At 39.3% G+C, this 19,338-nt stretch overlaps 1 protein-coding gene across 1 annotated transcript in view; it reads right to left on the minus strand.

The window, feature by feature from the left end:
- LOC138980657 (uncharacterized) overlaps positions 1 to 19,338 on the minus strand; it is a 64,835-nt gene that overhangs the window by 6,801 nt on the left and 38,696 nt on the right. The window contains exon 5 of the mRNA XM_070353567.1: positions 11,616 to 11,668. Coding sequence (XP_070209668.1) covers positions 11,616 to 11,668 — 53 coding nt within the window. The remainder of the gene's footprint in view (positions 1 to 11,615; positions 11,669 to 19,338) is intronic.

A 19,338-nucleotide genomic window follows, 5' to 3' on the forward strand; every position in this document is an offset into this window, starting at 1 on the left:
TCTTAAGTACTTTGCAACAACTTCCTTGAACGTGAAAGACAGGTTTTGAATGCTAGATCTGTATCGCGTTTCATTCCAGACTCGATCCTCTCTTTGATTGTAGATCTACTGTTTGCTGTTTACGCACTATCATATGATTCGCTATGTAACGTTTGGTAAGCTTACCTTGCCACAGCTTTCTTGTCTTTGTTGGCATTTCTGGCTGTGTTGACCGTCAGAATTATTTTAAGAACCAGGCTGCTGCAGTCGACATGTTTCGCATATTGTAGGGTTACCATGCTGCATAGGTAAAGTGGCTTGTATAACCTGACTATTCTGTTTCAAAACACTGTTTATATTTGTGTAGGTTGTAGTCATCATAACTAATCGCATTTTGCCATTTGTTTCAGAAAGGAGGTTAACCTACAACAAGATCGACGCTATGTCAGATATATGCCTCAGCCACATGAAGACTTCCGAATTTAGATCTACTCGGCATGGTGACAAGTCTTGATGAAAAGTATAGGACTGAGGACAGCAGTGGAAAAAGTGCCCACATGGCAGGTACCTAACCTATTACCCTAGTCATTTTATCTGTTTGCCTTCTTTTGAAAATTATACATGGAGTTGATATGATGCGTTAGTTTTAACTGTGTGTGTGTGTGCGTGTGTGTGTGTGTGTGTGTGTGTGTGTGTGTGTGTGTGTTTGTGTGTGTGTGTTACGGAGTGAGTGAGTTTGTGTTATGTTACTGTTTGTTGATTTCTTACGGGAGCCTTGAAGGCTTCGCCTCTTGTTTCTAATATTCTACAGGAATGAAAACAAATTGATTACAAGAGGAAAAGCAAGCAGAGGGGGGGGGGGGGGAGGGGGGGGAAGGGGGAGGGGGCGTTTCTCACACAGGAGGCAAAATAAGATCCAGGGGCAATATCTCTAGCGGAAGGAATGTAATATGTCTAGATTTTCAGAACCTTTAATGGAAACATAAATGTACTGTCGAACATGTGAGCATGTAGAAGGGTCCCTGACAAAGGAAACTGTTGTAAATATAGCATTCAAATCAACAACAAAAAACACGTTTTTTAAAATATTTTTTTATGAGAGGAACAGTTTTACAAAAGAGGAAATGTCAACAAAAAAGAAGAAGTTTTCATGCCTGATTCTTCCACAGTTCCATATCTGCTTTCTTTCTGATCGATTCTTCATGAGCAGCACACACAAAGATTGACTTCACACTGCATCAAATTCATGTAGACTATCGTACTTTATGTGTACCGTACCACTATCTGGATGCCTTTTCAGTTTTGTATAATGTGCAACACAACCCAAACATTGCAAAAAGAAATGAAATGCGGTGGTAGGTGGTGGGAACCATAAATGATTGTCCCCGTTACGAAGCGAAAGGCGATTTACAAGCTGTTGACGCCTGGGCCCGTATGCTTATGGGGGAAGTTCGCGACAACTCCCGAAGTTTTGAGTGACATCGGAAGTACTTGCCTCATTGCAAAAAATCATAGCATACAATATATCACAGAAAAAATACGGACGTACATAAAACCAATACATGTACATACATGTACATTACTACTGCTTGCACTGGCAGAAGAGGGGCTGAGTCGGGTATGTGGATGTGTTTACATGTTGCCAAGGGTGATGGGTTTGGGGATGAAGCTGTTTTGCAGCCTGAGTGTCCTAGCTTTGTGCGTGCGAAGTCTACGGCCAGAGGGAAGGAGTTCATAGAGGTGGGCAAGGACATGGGACCTGTAGACTCGCTCCCAAGGGTACGACAGACATAACCTGCTCGAAGCACAACCATACTAATACACTCGAACTCGTAGTTCATTTTGACTGCCTGTTTATTCGTACTGTCTCACTCCGGTAGGTGGCATTGGCGAGTACACATGTAAGGGAGACAATTCCCCAATCACATCACTAACGTGTCGTCTGCTATGCTACATTCCCTTTCTTTCTTCAAACATTTGAACAGTTAATAAACTCAAAATTTAAACCTTGTCCACTTGACCACGAACTGTAAATACATTTGTTTAAACATTTAAACTGTTGCACAATAGCCATACTGAACATTACTGTCAAACATCAAACATATCAACATTTTGTTCAACCTTAACAAGAGCATTTCCAAACATTTGCATGATGCAAAATTACATGTTTCCCACAATGTAATCCTTCAACTTCTCAGGTGGTTTTCTGATTCTGGTGGACTGTCTGAGCGGTTGTGGACAAACTGTTTGGTCATGTGTCTGCGTGTTTGTCTGTGTGTTTGTCTGCGTGTCCGGAACGTTCGCATTGTCTGTATGTTCGTTTGTCTGTTTGCTGTGAACATATTTTTTTGTGTGTGCGACGTTCCTCTTGTACTGAACACCGGCTGGTGATTCGACAAGAAGTTGAGAACCAGTTTTGTCTACCACCTTGTATGGTTCCGGCTCAAAAGTGGTTGACGACTTGTCCTGTCTTTTCTGCTGAAGCAACCCGTCATCACCTACATCTTTCTTTGTTTCTGTTGCACGGCGCTTATCATCGGCATACTGTTTCCCTATTTCTTTCCGGATTTTGTCGCGGTCACGTATGTTTTCATCAAGTTTGACGATGGAATCAATGTCTGGAAGTTTTGTCCGAAGTTTTCGCTTGAAAAGCAGTTCTGCTGGAATAACTCCAGTAGTCTGATGTGGTGTGGTTCTGTATGACAACAGAAATGTGTTCAGTTCTTTTTTCCAGTCTTTGCCTTCGGAGTGTGCTATTTTGATCGCTTTCATCAATGTTCGGTTTTGGCGTTCTACCTCACCATTGGCCTGTGGCCACAATGGCGTTGTGTGCCTGTGCATAATTCCGTGTGTAGTCATGAATTCTTTGAATTCGGCGGAAATGAACTGGGGACCATTGTCCGATTTCAGGGAAAATGGTAGCCCATGTGTTGTGAACATTGTTTCCAGACACTCCACAATTTTTTCTGCTTTTGTATTTCTCAGGACTGCGGTCTCGAAATACCGGCTATAGTAGTCTACTACTACTAGAATCGACTCTCCACTTGGCAACGGACCAAGCAAGTCAACTGCCAAGTCTTCCCATGGACCATCTGGGAATGTGGTTCGAACCATCGGTTCCGGCTTTGACGGCATTCCGACAATTTGACATTCGTGACAAGAACGTACACATTTTTCAACATCTTTGTCGAGACCGGGCCACCACACTTTGGTTTGAATTCTTTCTTTTGTTTTCACCACCCCTTGGTGTCCTTCGTGTGCTATTTCAACAACGCGTTCTTTCAGTGCTTTCGGAATCACAAAGCGTGTGCCACGTAGAATAACTTTCCCAAGGCTGGTCAACTCATCTTTCAGCGCTTTGTATGCTACGTTCGGGCATTTTTCCCAGTTTCCTGATTTGATACACTCTCTCACTGCAGACAACTCTTCATCTACAGCTGAAGCCTCTTCAATTTCATGTGCTGTCATTGCCCTCGGTACGGCCTTCTTTGCAGCGAAGTACACATACTCTTCCGCAACGTTTCGACCACAAACACGTTCAGTGTCTTGGTTCACGATTCGCGACAACGAGTCGGCAATGTTCTGTGAGCCCGGCTTGTATTCCACCGTGAATTGGTAGCTCTGCAACCGAAGCACCCATCGCTCGATACGCGCCGACGGTTTCGGACGTTTGGAATAGATGAACTGCAGTGGGAGGTGGTCGGTTTCAAGTGTGAACTCAATACCGTACACATACTGGTGAAATCGCTCGCACGCCCATACAAGAGCTAATGCTTCTTTCTCAGTTTGTGAGTAACGTCGTTCGACATCCGACAGCGGTGGCCTGACGATGCTACGAGTAAAATGGTATTGCGTTTCATTCTGTGACAGCTACTTGACTAAATATTGTATTTTCGCCTTACGCGACTTGTTTTTTAATTGCGTAAAGAAACTGTCCTATGCTTTCACAAAAAATCCAATATTAATATAAAAAGCAGGAAAAAAGAACAAAAAACAAGTCGCGTAAGGCGAAAATACAATATTTAGTCAAGTAGCTGTCGAACTCACAGAATGAAACTGAACGCAATGCCATTTTTCAGTAAGACCGTATACTCGTAGCATCGTCAGTCCACCGCTCATGGCAAAGGCAGTGAAATTGACAAGAAGAGCGGGGTAGTAGTTGCGCTAAGAAGGATAGCACGCTTTTCTGTACCTCTCTTTGTTTTAACTTTCTGAGCGTGTTTTTAATCCAAACATATCATATCTATATGTTTTTGGAATCAGGAACCGACAAGGACTAAGATGAAAGTGTTTTTAAATTGATTTCGACAATTTAATTTTGATAATAATTTTTATATATTTAATTTTCAGAGCTTGTTTTTAATCCGAATATAACATATTTATATGTTTTTGGAATCAGCAAATGATGGAGAATAAGATAAACGTAAATTTGGATCGTTTTATAAATTTTTATTTTTTTTTTACAATTTTCAGATTTTTAATGACCAAAGTCATTAATTAATTTTTAAGCCACCAAGCTGAAATGCAATACCGAAGTCCGGGCTTCGTCGAAGATTACTTGACCAAAATTTCAACCAATTTGGTTGAAAAATGAGGGCGTGACAGTGCCGCCTCAACTTTCACGAAAAGCCGGATATGACGTCATCAAAGACATTTATCAACAAGAAGGGCAAAGCCCATACGACTCACATGCTTTACACATTTTTCCTACCAAAATACATGTGACCTTGACCCAAGGTCAAGGTCATCCAAGGTCATGCAACACAAAGCTGTTAATTCAAGACATAGGAAGTACAATGGTGCTTATTGGCTCTTTCTACCATGAGATATGGTCACTTTTAGTGGTTCACTACCTTATTTTGGTCACATTTCATAAGGGTCAAAGTGACCTTGACCTTGATCATATGTGACCAAATGTGTCTCATGATGAAAGCATAACATGTGCCCCACATAATTTTTAAGTTTGAAACAGTTATCTTCCATAGTTCAGGGTCAAGGTCACTTCAAAATATGTATACAATCCAACTTTGAAGAGCTCCTGTGACCTTGACCTTGAAGCAAGGTAAACCAAACTGGTATCAAAAGATGGGGCTTACTTTGCCCTATATATCATATATAGGTGAGGTATTCAATCTCAAAAACTTCAGAGAAAATGGGAAAAATGTGAAAAATAGCTGTTTTTTAGGCAACATTTATGGCCCCTGCGACCTTGACCTTGAAGCAAGGTCAAGATGCTATGTATGTTTTTGGGGGCCTTGTCATCATACACCATCTTGCCAAATTTGGTACTGATAGACTGAATAGTGTCCAAGAAATATCCAACGTTAAAGTTTTCCGGACGGACGGACGGACGGACGACTCGGGTGAGTACATAGACTCACTTTTGCTTCGCATGTGAGTCAAAAAACTGAAAAAACCGTTCGGGGATTTCATACCCAGGAACTCTCATGTCAAATTTCATAAAGATCGGTCCAGTAGTTAGAATCGCTCTACACACACACACACACACACACACACACACAGACACACACACGCACATACACCACGACCCTCGTTTCGATTCCCCCTCGATGTTAAAATATTTAGTCAAAACTTGACTAAATATAAAAAGATCAATATAGACGGATGCTCCCCGATAACAAAAAAAAAAGAAAACAAAAAAAAAGAAAGGGTTGAAGCATGCAACTGAGATAACAATTGTAAACAAGAAGAGCAAACGCTCGATCGAGTCACTTTCGCAGTTCTGAATATTATATGAGGCATCAGATGGACAAAAAGCTACAGATGTAAATAATTTGATGTAAAGAATAATCCTATAAAGTTTGAATCAAATCCGATGAATAGTTTCAGAGATATGATATTTCAACTAACAGACTAACACTGACCGATTACATAGAGTCACTTTTTCTCAAGTGACTCAAAAAGGAGAAAAAAGTTCAACATAATCATTTATTTTTCTCCCTAACATTGTCAACAAAGTCATTGTCATAGCTATGCAGTCATTCGATTCCAAGACAATCATCACAGGTTTGAACCGACCCTTTCGTTTAACCATTCAAAAAACAACAGCATTAACGCTGTTAGTACTACAGCGCGCTCAACGTTCGCCCCTTTGAACTCGCGATGAGACTTGTTTCTTCTGGTCGCCAAGCTTACCGTTAACAAACGCATGTACTAGTTGGGATTCCCCCAATTTTCGCGACCTTGACCGAATACTCTCGAAGTCACCACTCCGGCGTTCATGCATAGTGAACAGTTGGAAAGTTAAACTTCGGGAGTTCCCACTTCCGAAAGAGGCCTCTACTTCCAGTGTTGCTGACTTCCTCCTCATGCATACGGGCCCTGGGACACCATAAGGTTGGGTTGATTTCTTCTTTTCTAAAATCGTTGTCATTCATGATGCACGGTATGTGAAGAATCCACGTACAAAATGTCGCTTTGTAATGGGGACTTCCGCTTCTCGCTTCAAAGTGTCCAATTTGATGAGTTTTTGAAGTTTTAAAGCTCAAAGTTGAATACCATGGTCTCTTCTTTTTTTACATTCAGTCAATAATTGTGTGTGTGTGTGTGTGTGTGTGAGTGTGTGTGTGTGTGACAGTGTGTATGTGTGTGTGTGTGCGTGTGTGTGTGACAGTGTGTGTGTGTGTGTGTGTGTGTGTGTGTGTGTGTGTGTGTGTGTGTGTGTGTGACAGTGTGTGTGTGTGTGTCTGCGAAAAGAATTTTTTTAAGACTACCCATCGGAATGTTATGAAACTTGGTACATACATTCCTGAGCTCATTTGCTTGAAAACAATTTCTCCGATTTTTGATAGCGCTATTTGGTGACGTCATATTTGCCCGTTTGCAAAAGTTCAGGCCGCACTCTCACGGCTACAGTTTTTCATCAATTAGTTTGAAAGTTTTATTACATTATCTTTGGCTTAGTGCGGACTACGGGATTGTATTACAGCTTGGTATCTTTTAAAATTCGTTTATAAAATGTACACTCAAAATTAGTCGATTGTTTCGATTTCTTAATAGTCGAGATTGTACACTCTGTCGATCAATATAAACGAACGTCATATCAAGTCTGGAACACGCAAATGACGTCATATTGAAGGGGGATAGATTATGACATCACCTTGTGACGTTCTTTCTCCCACACACAGTAAAGATTTTGCCTCAAGTTTTGTGTTGTATCCTTAGCGGATTATGACTTTATTCAGTTATTCTGCAGAAAAACAGAAATGCTGGAGAAAAACAGTCTTTTCTGCAGCATTTCTGCATAATGTCATCTTTCGCCGAAGCAACGGGTTTTTATGGAGCAAAACATTTTACTGCAGTAAAATTGAAATCAAGAATGCTGCAGTAAAACGGTGCTGTTGTTTTATTGCAGAAAACCTGTTTACACTTTTTCTGCAGCATTTTGTACTGGCTCATTATAATGTTGGAGCACGCGAGCCCCCCTCTGTCGAGAGATGGACTCATCCAGAATTACCAATAGTTGTACGTGACACGAATGTATTTTGTCTGTCTGACTTCCTTTCCGCCGGAAGTTCAAAGTTTGAAATTAAACAATGGCACCTTTCAGCAACATTGTCACATTTTCCCAGACGAACGCAGTAGTCCACTTCGTGTTCGATTTGCTTCAGAAATTGTTCACGTTCGGCCGCCATTGTGAAGTTGAATATAATGCCCTTATGCTACACGCCTTCTGGTTGGTATATTGCGGAACGAACTATTATACTATCCCAGGGTGCGACGAATACAAACGCTACTTTACAAGGTCGTTCGTTTTTCTCCAGAAAAACTGTCACAGACTATTCTGAAGAAAAAGTTAATCGCAATAATGCTGCAGAAAACCAAGTAAACATTATGCTTCAGAAAAACTGTTTTACTGCAGTAAAAAACGTTGCTTCGGCGAAAGATGACATTATGCAGAAATGCTGCAGAAAAGACAGTTTTTCTCCAGCATTTCTGTTTTTCTCCAGAATAACTGAATAATGTCATAATCCGCCAAGAGCCAGTACAAAATGCTGCAGAAAAAAATGTACACAGGTTTTCTGCAGTAAAATAACAGCACCGTTTTACTGCAGCATTCTTGATTTCAATTTTACTGTAGTAAAATGTTTTGCTGCAGAAAAAACGCTGCTTCGGCGAAAGATGACATAATGCAGAAATGCTGCAGAAAAGAACGGTTTTTCTCCAACATTTGTCTTTTCTGCAGAATAACTGAATAAAGTCATAATCCATTAAGGATTGTGTTGTTCTTCTAATAACTAACCCATCTCTCTTTCTGTCTCTCTTGCTCCCTCTCTCTAAAATGGGCCGTGTGTGTGTGTGTGTGTGTGTGTGTGTGTGTGTATGTGTGTGTGTGTGTGTGTGTGTGTGTGTGTGTGTGTGTGTGTGTTTTTGTGTGTGAGCACAGCTAGTTTGAGACTCTGTTCTTGCAAAAACACGCACTCCGGAAAAGTGCTAAAGTTGTTTCCCTTGATTTGAATGACTAAAGACACGGCCGTCATAACATGAAGAAGGCTAGTAGGTCTAGAAATAAAACAGCTTCCCAAAATGCATGATGTAACTAAACTTGGTGTCTTAATTGTACCTCATGTATTCCTCTTTTTGCTGCATTAAAGGCATATATATGTACGCGCTCCCGTGTTTACAAAGTGTAGTTTGCCCATAATCGATGTCAAACGCACCATAAGACCATGTAATGACGATATGTCGCCATGCGCGGACCATATACATGCATTACAGCTTGTTTTAGAGTCTCAAAAACTTTGGATGTAAACAAAGACGCGGAGTTATTTCCCTTGCGTCAACGCTACCTCTGTTGGCAAATCTATAAATAGGACGATCCAGATCAAAATGAAAATTAACATATCTCAACATTGAAGGGGTCCTAGACCACAATATTTTGCAGGGAACTTAATTTAGCATGTCTCCAGCTGTTGGTAAAGCAATTAGCGTGTATAGTCATCGAGTACATATGGCTTTAAACTGAAAATTAACAATATAGCTCACAGTGCTCGTATTTTAAAGACTACTTGAAATATGTTGCTGTCAGAAACCAACATTTTGCATTCAAAGCTGTTGTAATGATATGGTATGCATTCAAGCACACATTTCGTGTAACAGAGACGTGGACTAGCTTATGCTTTGTGAACTGCGTGTAGAAATGACGGAAATAGATCAATTTATTATAGTTATGTAGTTGGTAGTTGGGAAACGTAAGGATACGACACGCATAACTTGTATGTTACAGCTCTCATTTAATTTTGGTTTTAATGACACAGCTATGGGCAGGCACGCTACAGGCCAAAAATGGTTTTACCTGAAAGAATCGCGCAGTGGCGAAGCCACAAGCCGTCGCGATATAACCTTGAACGGTTGAAAACGACGTTAAACACCAAATAAAGAAAAGAAAGAAGCCACAAGCCCGAGCCCCCCCCCCCCCCCCCGGAAATTTTTTCAAAAAACGGTTAAAATCTGTGCAATCTGGTGCATTCTGGGCATCATTTTCAGGGCTGTAATAGTGTTGTGATCTTGTTAAAAATCCCATTTCAGCCTCCCAAATTTTGTCCAGTCCTTCTTCTTTTTGCTGCTTTTGCTGGATTCGTTCTTCTTCGTGTCAGCCTTCTTTTTTTCCGGCGGGAAGGTGTTTTCAAGCCAAGCCCAACTCCATTTGTTCTTCACGCTGGAATCAAATGGTCCCGGCGAATTTCTCTCTACAATATCTGGGCGAAACATTTCGCCAAAAACGACGGCCTACATCCGCAGAACTAGATTGGGAACGTTCTAGATTCAGAACGGCAAGACCAATGACAGGCAACGCGCGAGCGCTGGCTTCATTGAGACCGGGTCGCGTTGCGCGATATTCACACGGATCATTTTTGCGGACATTTTTCAACTTCCCCGGAATAAATTTGACTTTCCCGGATTTTGAAAACGGCTTTCCCGGATTTCAGGCAATTCCCAGGAAAAGTAGCATGCCTGTCTGGGCAATAACCCAAATCCTTATCTGCGACAAAACGACAAACCGTTGCTTCAACGGTGCTCTGAGCAGACATGTATCTTAAAGGCACAGTAAGCCTCCCGTAAACCATCACAGAGCTCCCCGAGCGTCTAAATACAGTACAAGCATACTTCCATTTGAACGCTCACCGAACGGGAACATCCTGGCTGCTTTCTGTCGAGCGTGAGACATTTTCCAAGAATTTATTTTCGTAGACTTGTTCCGTTAACAACAACGGCGCCTCGTTTTTGCGCTAGACCTAACTTTTAAAATCTAAATAATAAATTGACAGCTTGTTACACAAACATTCTTTAATCATAAAAGAATTCGTTTTTCATCAAGACAAGATCAGAACAATTCGAAGTTGTGAAAGTTTAAAAAAAGAAAAGCCCGGAAGCAGGGTCACGCAAGGGTCGTAGCAGACGACGGCCGGTTTATCAGTGCAAATCGCCGTTCCTCTCAACAGTCACAAGCCATCGCTAGAGTTCTTGTGAACCACAGCCGTTGTTTCGTGCATAAAAAAAAACGTGCTATTGTAGATAAGCTTACGTCGAGTCGCATTCAAATGACTAACTATGACGACTGCATTGTGAAAAGGGAAAACTGGATCACACGGGTTCACGATGGCTCAGGGGTAAGATAAACCACGCAAAAATAAATTCTTTGAAAATTGTTCGCTCTTTACGGAGGGCACCTAGGATGTTCTCAATTGGTGAGTGTTTAAATGAAAGGGTGTTTGTACTGTGTGTAAAAGCCTGACCGTATCTGTGATGGTTTACGGGAGGCTTACTCTGCCTTTAAAGGAATGGCGGCCGCGTCACCATTTAAACCTGACGAAAAAAGAAAAGCACGTTGCGGGCATCTTCCGCCTATAACGACGAAAGAGCAGATTGGTTATTGACAATCATCGGTGAAAAATTTGGGGAAAACAATCTGCAAGCACAGAACACTCACACACACGCCAAAGTCAGCCAGCCAGTCGGGGCCCAGAGTCCTTCTCTCTCTCTCTCTCTCTCTCTCTCTCTCTCTCTCTCTCTCTCTCTCTCTCTCTCTCTCTCTTTTTTTTTTACATTTAGTCAAGTTTCGACAAAATGTTTTAACATAGACGGGGAATCGAGACAAGGGTTGGGGTATGTGTGTGTGTGGGTGTGTGTGTAGAACGATTCAGACAAACTGCCTGGGCCGATTTTCCTGAAATTTGACATGTGAGTTCCTGGGTATTATCTCCACACTTTTTTTCATTTGTTCGATAAATGTCTTTGATGACGTCACATCCGCCTTTTTGTGGTTGTTGAGGCGGCACTGTCAAAAACGAGTTTTCACTTACAGATTAACAAATCATTGCATTGTAATCCTCGTTTTCTCCTGATGTCAAACTAATACAGATATGTTATGCTTACTTGAAAAAACGCACTCAGAATGACAGAAAATAGGTTGAGTATAATGTTTGTATGCTTCGCGGAGACGAGTGTGACCCGTCTCGGTCTTCGGGGAAGTTTAGCCGAGACTATCTGCATGCGATGACTGTTTTTTGGTGTTGATCTTGTAGTTTGATGCCTACAGATTTACTAAATGTTTTTATATCGCTTCATACGACTTGTTCTAAAGTTGTGATCAACTTAAAACATTATTCACTAACCTTTATGATGACTGCCACCGGCTAGGCATTTGCAGCATAGGTCAGGGCATATACTGACAATCAACAACACAAAGTAAATCAAAGTCGTCTCCACCTATTTAGAGAAAATTAACAAATTGCCCCACCGAACAAGAAAAGAAAGTCCTTATACAGGGTAACCGCAAACAAATGCAACACACAAAAATGGCAATACACAAAAATGGTAATAACTTCTATAGGTGATGAACAAATCACTTCATATTTGGGGAACATGAATCTCAGCCTATGTATGACCCTTCCACTTTGATAGATCAAATGGTCTGACGTTTGTGCAATTTCAAAAACAGTTACAAAATTCGGCGATCGACTCAACAGTACGAGGTTTAAAATTGAGCGGTAGCCAAACTAACTCCATTTAAGCCTTCAAGATTGTTATCTTTGGTGTAATATGAATGACATAGTACACCTTAATCAACATAAGCACAAGTGAATGACATACTACAAGTTGACATCACTGGCTCTATTGGCTCTATCAACGCCCGTTTTTGACCGCTTGCTTCCCTTTATATAATAAACCGTCCGTAGATCGTCGTCCCGCAGAACAAAATATGTTGTATGTCATCGAGAATAAAGGATTGTGGGCGGGAAAATCATTTCATGCAATGACTTCAGCGCCTTTCGGCGATTGGTCAATGCATTTCGTAGCCAGACCACAACATAATTACAGTTACGCTTGAAATTATCGCTTTTTCTGAACTCGTAATTCTTGTATTTTATTCATTTTATTCATTCCATGATGTAATGAATCGAAATACTGTAATTAAAAAGTTGCATAATTACTGAGTACTTCCAGCGGGACAATTTCCCTAGAATTACCCATTCCATTTTTACATTTAATCAAGTTTTGACTAAATGTTTTAACGTAGAGGGGGGAATCGAGACGAGGGTGTGGTGTATGTGTGTGTCTGTCTGTCTGTCTGTCTGTGCGTGTGTGTGTGTAGAGCGATTCAGACTAAACTACTGGACCAATCTTTATGAAATTTTACATGACAGTTCCTGGGAATGATATCCCCGGATATTTTTGTTTTCATTTTTTCGATAAATGTCTTTGATGACGTCATATCCGGCTTTTTTTAAAAGTTGAGGCTGCACTGTCACACCCTCATTTTTCAATCAAATCGATTGAAATTTTGGTCAAGCAATCTTCGACGAAGGCCGGACTTCGGTATTGCATTTCAGCTTGGTGGCTTAAAAATTAATTAATGACTTTGGTCATTAAAAATCTGAAAATTGTAAAAAAAATATTTGTTTTTATAAAAGGATCTAAATTTACGTTCATCTTATTTTTTTATCATGTTCTGATTCCAAAAACATATAAATATGTTATATTTGGATTAAAAACAAGCTCTGAAAATTAAAAATATAAAAATTATGATCAAAATTAAATTTCCGAAATCGATTTAAAAACACTTTCATCTTATTCCTTGTCGGTTCCTGATTCCAAAAACATATAGATATGATATGTTTGGATTAAAAACACGCTCAGAAAGTTAAAACGAAGAGAGGTACAGTAAAGCGTGCTATGAAGCACAGCGCAACCGCTACCGCGCCAAACAGGCTCGTCACTTTCACTGCCTTTTGCACTAGCGGCGGACTACGTTCAATTTCATTCTGTAAGTTCCACAGCTTGACTAAATGTTGTATTTTCGCCTTACGCGACTTGTTTTGTTGTAACATCGGCTTTGGTGAAAATGTAATGCCTATAGGTAACACCGCGACTACATGTAATGATGAAATCAAGAAAACGTACAAAACACAAATACGAACGAGGAAACCGACGAGTCGACAAATGCTCGATCGAGAACCCGGGTACTGACATGGAAGGTATGTTTGCAGTTCAAGTTTTAGTTTTCACACTTATATTTTGTGTGCCTCGTTGGATAGTACGTTTTCCCCCAGTCCCGGCGGTCTTGAGATCGAGTCATGTAAATGGCAAGACTTTTGTCAAATTTTTTTTCTCAATTTTACATTAAGTCAAGTTTTTACTAAATGTTTTAACATAGAGGGGGAATCGAGACGAGGGTCGTGGTGTATGTGTGTGTGTGTGTATGTGTGTGTGTGTGCGGGTGTGTGTAGAGCGATTCAGACTAAACTACTGTACCGATCTTTATGAAATTTTACATGAGAGTTCCTGGGTATGATATCTTCAGATATTTTTTCATTTTTTCGATAAATGTCTTTGATGACGTCATATCCGGCCTTTTGTAAAAGTTGAGGCGGCACTGTCACACCCTCATTTTTCAATCAAATTGATTGAAATTTTGGCCAAGCAATCTTCGACGAAGGCCGGACTTCGGTATTGCATTTCAGCTTGGTGGCCTCAAAATTATTTGATGACTTTGGTCATTAAAAATCTGAGAAAGTGTAATCAAAAAAAATTATAAAACGATCCAAATGTACTTCATCTTATTCTTCATCATTTTCCAAAAACATAGAAATATGTTATATTTGGATTAAAAACAAGCTCTGAAAATTAAAAAAATTAAAAATTATGATCAAAATTAAATTTTCGAAATCAATTTAAAAACATTTTCATAGAGATGTATGTGTGTTTAATATATACGCACCCAGTGTAACAAAAGAGATCAAGGAATGTTTACATGATTTAGCTGTCAAAGTTAAAGAATGTGATTGCAAAAGGAAAATAGTCTGGAGATTTTATTGCCGTGTTGAATAATGAACTTGATATTATTAGTGGCCAAAAACACCAAGAGAGTTTGGTAAAAGCCTTTAACTCTTTTATAAATGAATGTGCTTTGAATGATATGTGGCGGATCTGCAACCCACAAGAAAAAGAATACACATGGTCAAAGGGAGGGGGTACATTTATTGCACGGCGACTGGACTACATGTTATTAAATTATAACGTAATTGACGAAGTGCTTGAATGCAATATATACTCACTACCTTAGACTGATCACAGGGGTGTTTATTCACAATTAAAATGTACTGATACATGCAGAGGTCCAGGGTACTGAAAATTTAACAACTCTCTATTAAAACAATAGGCACACGTTGATATTATGAATCAGACCATTGATAATTTTCTCTCTGAGCACCCGACACAGCATGCGGGATTGAAATGGGAGTTACTGAAACTGGACATTAGGGACATCTCTATGTAATACAGCAAGAAAAATGCCGTAATTAAGAGAACAGACAAGATAAAATTGCAACATGATTTATATGTATGCGAATCACATTTAGCCAAAAACCCAGATGATAAAAACGCTATTTTTCGACAAGAAAAGTTAAAATTGAATTTGGAACTTATTGAAAAAACAGAATTGCACAGTGCTCAGACAAGATCATGAGTAAAATGGATCGAAGAAGGAGAAACAAATACAAAGTATTTTCTTAACTTAGAAAAATCACGTGCACATTCAAAATTAATGCCAAGATTAGAACTGGAGAATGGTGAAGTCATTACAGATCAATTTGATATACTGGAAGCTCAGAGGGAGTATTTTCACAAACTCTTTATTCACGAAAAATACCTGATGAAAATTTAGACAATAATATTACAAGATTTTTTGCAAAATTGCGATGTTCCTCAGTTAAGTGATGAGGAGAAGGCAGAGTGTGAAGGAAATGTAACGGTTGAAGAGGCATCATCGGCACTTAAATTGAAAAACGGTTCCTCACCAGGCATGGACGGCCTTACCACAGAATGTATTAAGTTTTTTTGGTCAAAGTTAAGAATTGTTATTGTTGATTCATTTAACAAATCATTTGAGAATGGAAGTCTGTCCTACACCCAAGCATCGGCGGTTATTACCCTGATCCACAAATGGAAAGACTTATCAAAACACAGTTTATCAAACTGGAGACCAATTTCTTTGACAAATACAGACTATAAGAATTTAGCTAAATGTTTAGCAAATAGGTTATGCCCAGTTATTCAAAACATAGTACAGCTTTTGTTATTGGAATTGAGCTGCTTGCAACCCGATTTCGAAAAGGTTCTGAAGTAAAAGGTTTGGAAATTGAAACTGACGATTCAGAAGAATTGCATATGTTTAAAAAGATTTTGAAGGCACTTCTGTATGCCGATGATGTTACCATGTTTTTGCGTGATAAAGATGACATTAAAGTTGTTTTGGGGATATTAGACGAGTTTACAATTATATCCGGTCTGAAGATAAATAGAGTAAAATCAGAAGCAATGTGGATTGGATCAAAACGGAATAGCAACGAGGGAGGATACGGATTAAGATGGGTTAAACAAATGAAGATTTTGGGAATATATTTTTGCAATACATCCAGTGCCTCCCTCGTGGATGAAAACTGGACACAACGAATTAAGAGTATTAAACAGGTGATTTTAAACTGGGAAAAACGGAATCTTGGCATATTTGGTAAAATGTGCGTAATAAAAAGTTTTTTGATTTCTCAGTTTGTTTATGTTATGCAGGCAATATGCATCCCTGAACCTGTGTTGAAAGAAATTAATACGTTATTGTTTCGTTTTCTTTGGAGGAAAATTAATTGTAATAAGAAAGCGTTTGAGAAAGTGAAGAGAAGTGTTATGTGCAGTGGAATAGGAACAGGAGGAATTCAAATGATTGATATGCAAATATTGCAAGAATCTATTCTGTGCGGCTGGCTTGCTCAGCTTTCGAATATGAATAACAATAGTACATGGACTTGGATTCCTAGATTATATTTCCGTAATTTTGGAACAGATTTATCATGTTTTAATTCAATTATTGGTCCTAAAAAGTTTAAAGGGTTAGATAGTCTTCAGTCCTCCTTCTGGAGCAAAGTACTGCGAGTCTGGTTGGAACATAATACACTGCACTCTCCTTCGTCTCTGAAGATGGCATGCATATGGAATAATGTCGATATAAAATATCAAAATAATGTAATTTATTTTGACAACTGGGCAAAAAAAGGAATAACACATGTCAATGACCTTTTAGAAAACAATTCCATTTTGTCATTTCAAAATGTACAGAACTTAATTGGTACTTCACCAGAACTCTATTTACAGTACATTGTTGTTCACTCGGCGTTGTCTCGTTATTTAAAGAACAATACGGATTATGTATATGCTGTTACTGAAGAATTTTCGAAATTGTATTTTAATGATAAAGTGATGTTAAAAGCTAGAGATTTTCGAAATTTTATGACAGATATGAAATATAGTCCACCCTGCTGTGTTCGATTTTGGCTGAACAAACTTGGTATTAATATTGAAGAAAAAGTTTGGCTTAATGCAAAAGACACAACAACAGAAACCAGATTAAGAGAATTACAGTTGTATTACACAATATATACTCAACCAATATTCTTCTCTTAAAAATGGGACTCGCAAATAATGATAAATGTCCATATTATATTGAACATTTCTTTTTTCATTGCAGTAAAATTCACTATTTGTGGAAGCATGTTGAAACATTATTTTACGATCGATATAACATAGCAATTATTTTACACGCAACAGATGTGCTGATTGGTGTGCGAGATAAGAATGGTTTGACACATGGTATGTTTAAGTATCTTACCCATTTAATCTTGATTGGAAAAATGTGTGTCACAGATTAGGAACTCCGATACAGAGCGAATGCAAGCGCCTGTACCTAGACTAACTTACTGTGACGTCTTTATTATGACGACATGCTTTCGACGCCATTGTTTTGACGTAAAGCAGACAGAAGCTGCGTCACAAGAACAAGATCGTTTTTGCCTTGGAAAAGCAGCGAGGTTGTGTCGTCTGTCTGCTGTGTTTTATGTATCGTGATTGTATTTTTACGAACCAGTATGCACATGCCATCTTGTTCGGACCTTCATACGTAGTTGTGTGAGTATCAATATATAATTCGCAGCATGATCGGCAGGGAAACGCTAATTGGTCTGAGAGAACGAATGGAAGACGGTTGGCATGCATGCGAACGTGTGTGAAATAATTTTTGACTCCATTTTTCATAAAGAAATGTTCGAAAATAAGTTGGTTGTCAAATCATAATTAAAAATGTTTAATTGATTAATATTGGACGAACATTGTGAACGAACAGACAGAACTGGACATACGTAACCTGACCGTAGAATTACTCTGTTGAACAGAGGATTAGCAAATCTGTATATGGTTTTTTTTCCGACGTTTCGGGGAAGTTTCGAGGAAGCTTCGTAGCAGTTTCGGGGAAGTTTCGAGGAAGCTTTGTAGCAGTTTCGGGGAAGTTTCGGGGAAGCTTCGTAGCAGTTTCGGGGAAGTTTCGTAACAGCGTCGTAGCAGTTTCAGGAAAGTTCGGGAAAGCTTCGGGAACAGTTCCAGGGAAGTTACGGAAAAGTTTTTCGTGGTAACGCCATGGACTTCATTGTGAATCGTCCACGCTCTGAGTCTGCTATGGAATCATTCCATACCTGTATTTCTCCAGTGTTCTAGTTCTACCTGGAACGACTTCACGTCCCTAGTTTTCGTGTTATAAACTATCACTGGGTAAGCTGAAAACCGACTACACGACCGAAGTGAATCGAGGACTTGCAGCAAGTAAACAACACACTGAATCATTCCATCATTTGTAGTTCTCCGGTGTTCTACTTAGAACGACTTCACATTCCTAGCTTCCGTGTTAACTATCACTGGGTAACCTGAGGACCGACTACACGACGGAAGTGATTCCAGGACATTGCTGAACGATCTTAACCTTAAATAGACTGTGTTGTCCAAACGGAACTTTAAAGCTAAGTATCACTATTTTGTGTGTGTAAATATATATGTGTAATAGTCCAGAGTAATGTCTGTCTGTTCGTATTATTTGTAATTAAAGTTATTGTAAAATTAAAGGTAAAGTGGTGTCCAATTTTTTTGTTGAAAAAATAATGTGTTCAGAGAGTGCATGGTGAGATGCAAATATCCCATGTACCCTGACACGCGATAATGTGTATAAGTAAATTTAGATATGGGACACCCCTTGAAATATTATTTATTTTTCAAAGGGATTTAACCCTCAGGGGCCTTGTATAAAACAACTGTAAGTTTAAATTGAGTGTTTGAAATAATAATATTTAGAGACTGTTATTTACTGGATAGAAATGTATGATATACTCCAGGTTTACTACATGTTTGAATTAAAATTAAAAAAATTAAAATTAAAAAAAAACCAAACACTTTCATCTTATTCCTTGTCGGTTCCTGATTCCAAAAACATATAGATATGATATGTTTGGATTAAAAACACGCTCAGAAAGTTAAAACGAAGAGAGGTACAGTAAAGCGTGCTATGAAGCACAGAGCAACCGCTACCGCGCCAAACAGGCTCGTCACTTTCACTGCCTTTTGCACTAGCGGCGGACTACGTTCAACTTCATTCTGTGAGTTCCACAGCTTGACTAAATGTAGTAATTTCGCCTTACGCGACTAGTTTCAACTTGTTTTCTTCTTTTCTGAACTCTATATTCTTTTTGATTTATCCCAAAGGTTTTGAGTCGTGTATCGAAATTTGAATATAGTGCGTACATTGAACAACTTTTCCAGAATCCCGTATTCTATTTTTAGTAGGGGATATCCCCAAGAAAAGGTCAAAGGGCATAAGGAGATCTGGGAACCCCTGTTTTGCACTTTGAGTATTCTCAAACAAACTTGGTGTATTTTCAAAAAAATGAACGTACTCCACACTGTCACAGCGTTTGCACATCCATGATTAAAACATGCCTCATGCGCGTCCGTCACACCGTTAATTAA

The sequence above is a fragment of the Littorina saxatilis genome, linkage group LG11 (genome assembly GCF_037325665.1).
Source record: "Littorina saxatilis isolate snail1 linkage group LG11, US_GU_Lsax_2.0, whole genome shotgun sequence".
NCBI lineage: Eukaryota > Metazoa > Mollusca > Gastropoda > Littorinimorpha > Littorinidae > Littorina > Littorina saxatilis.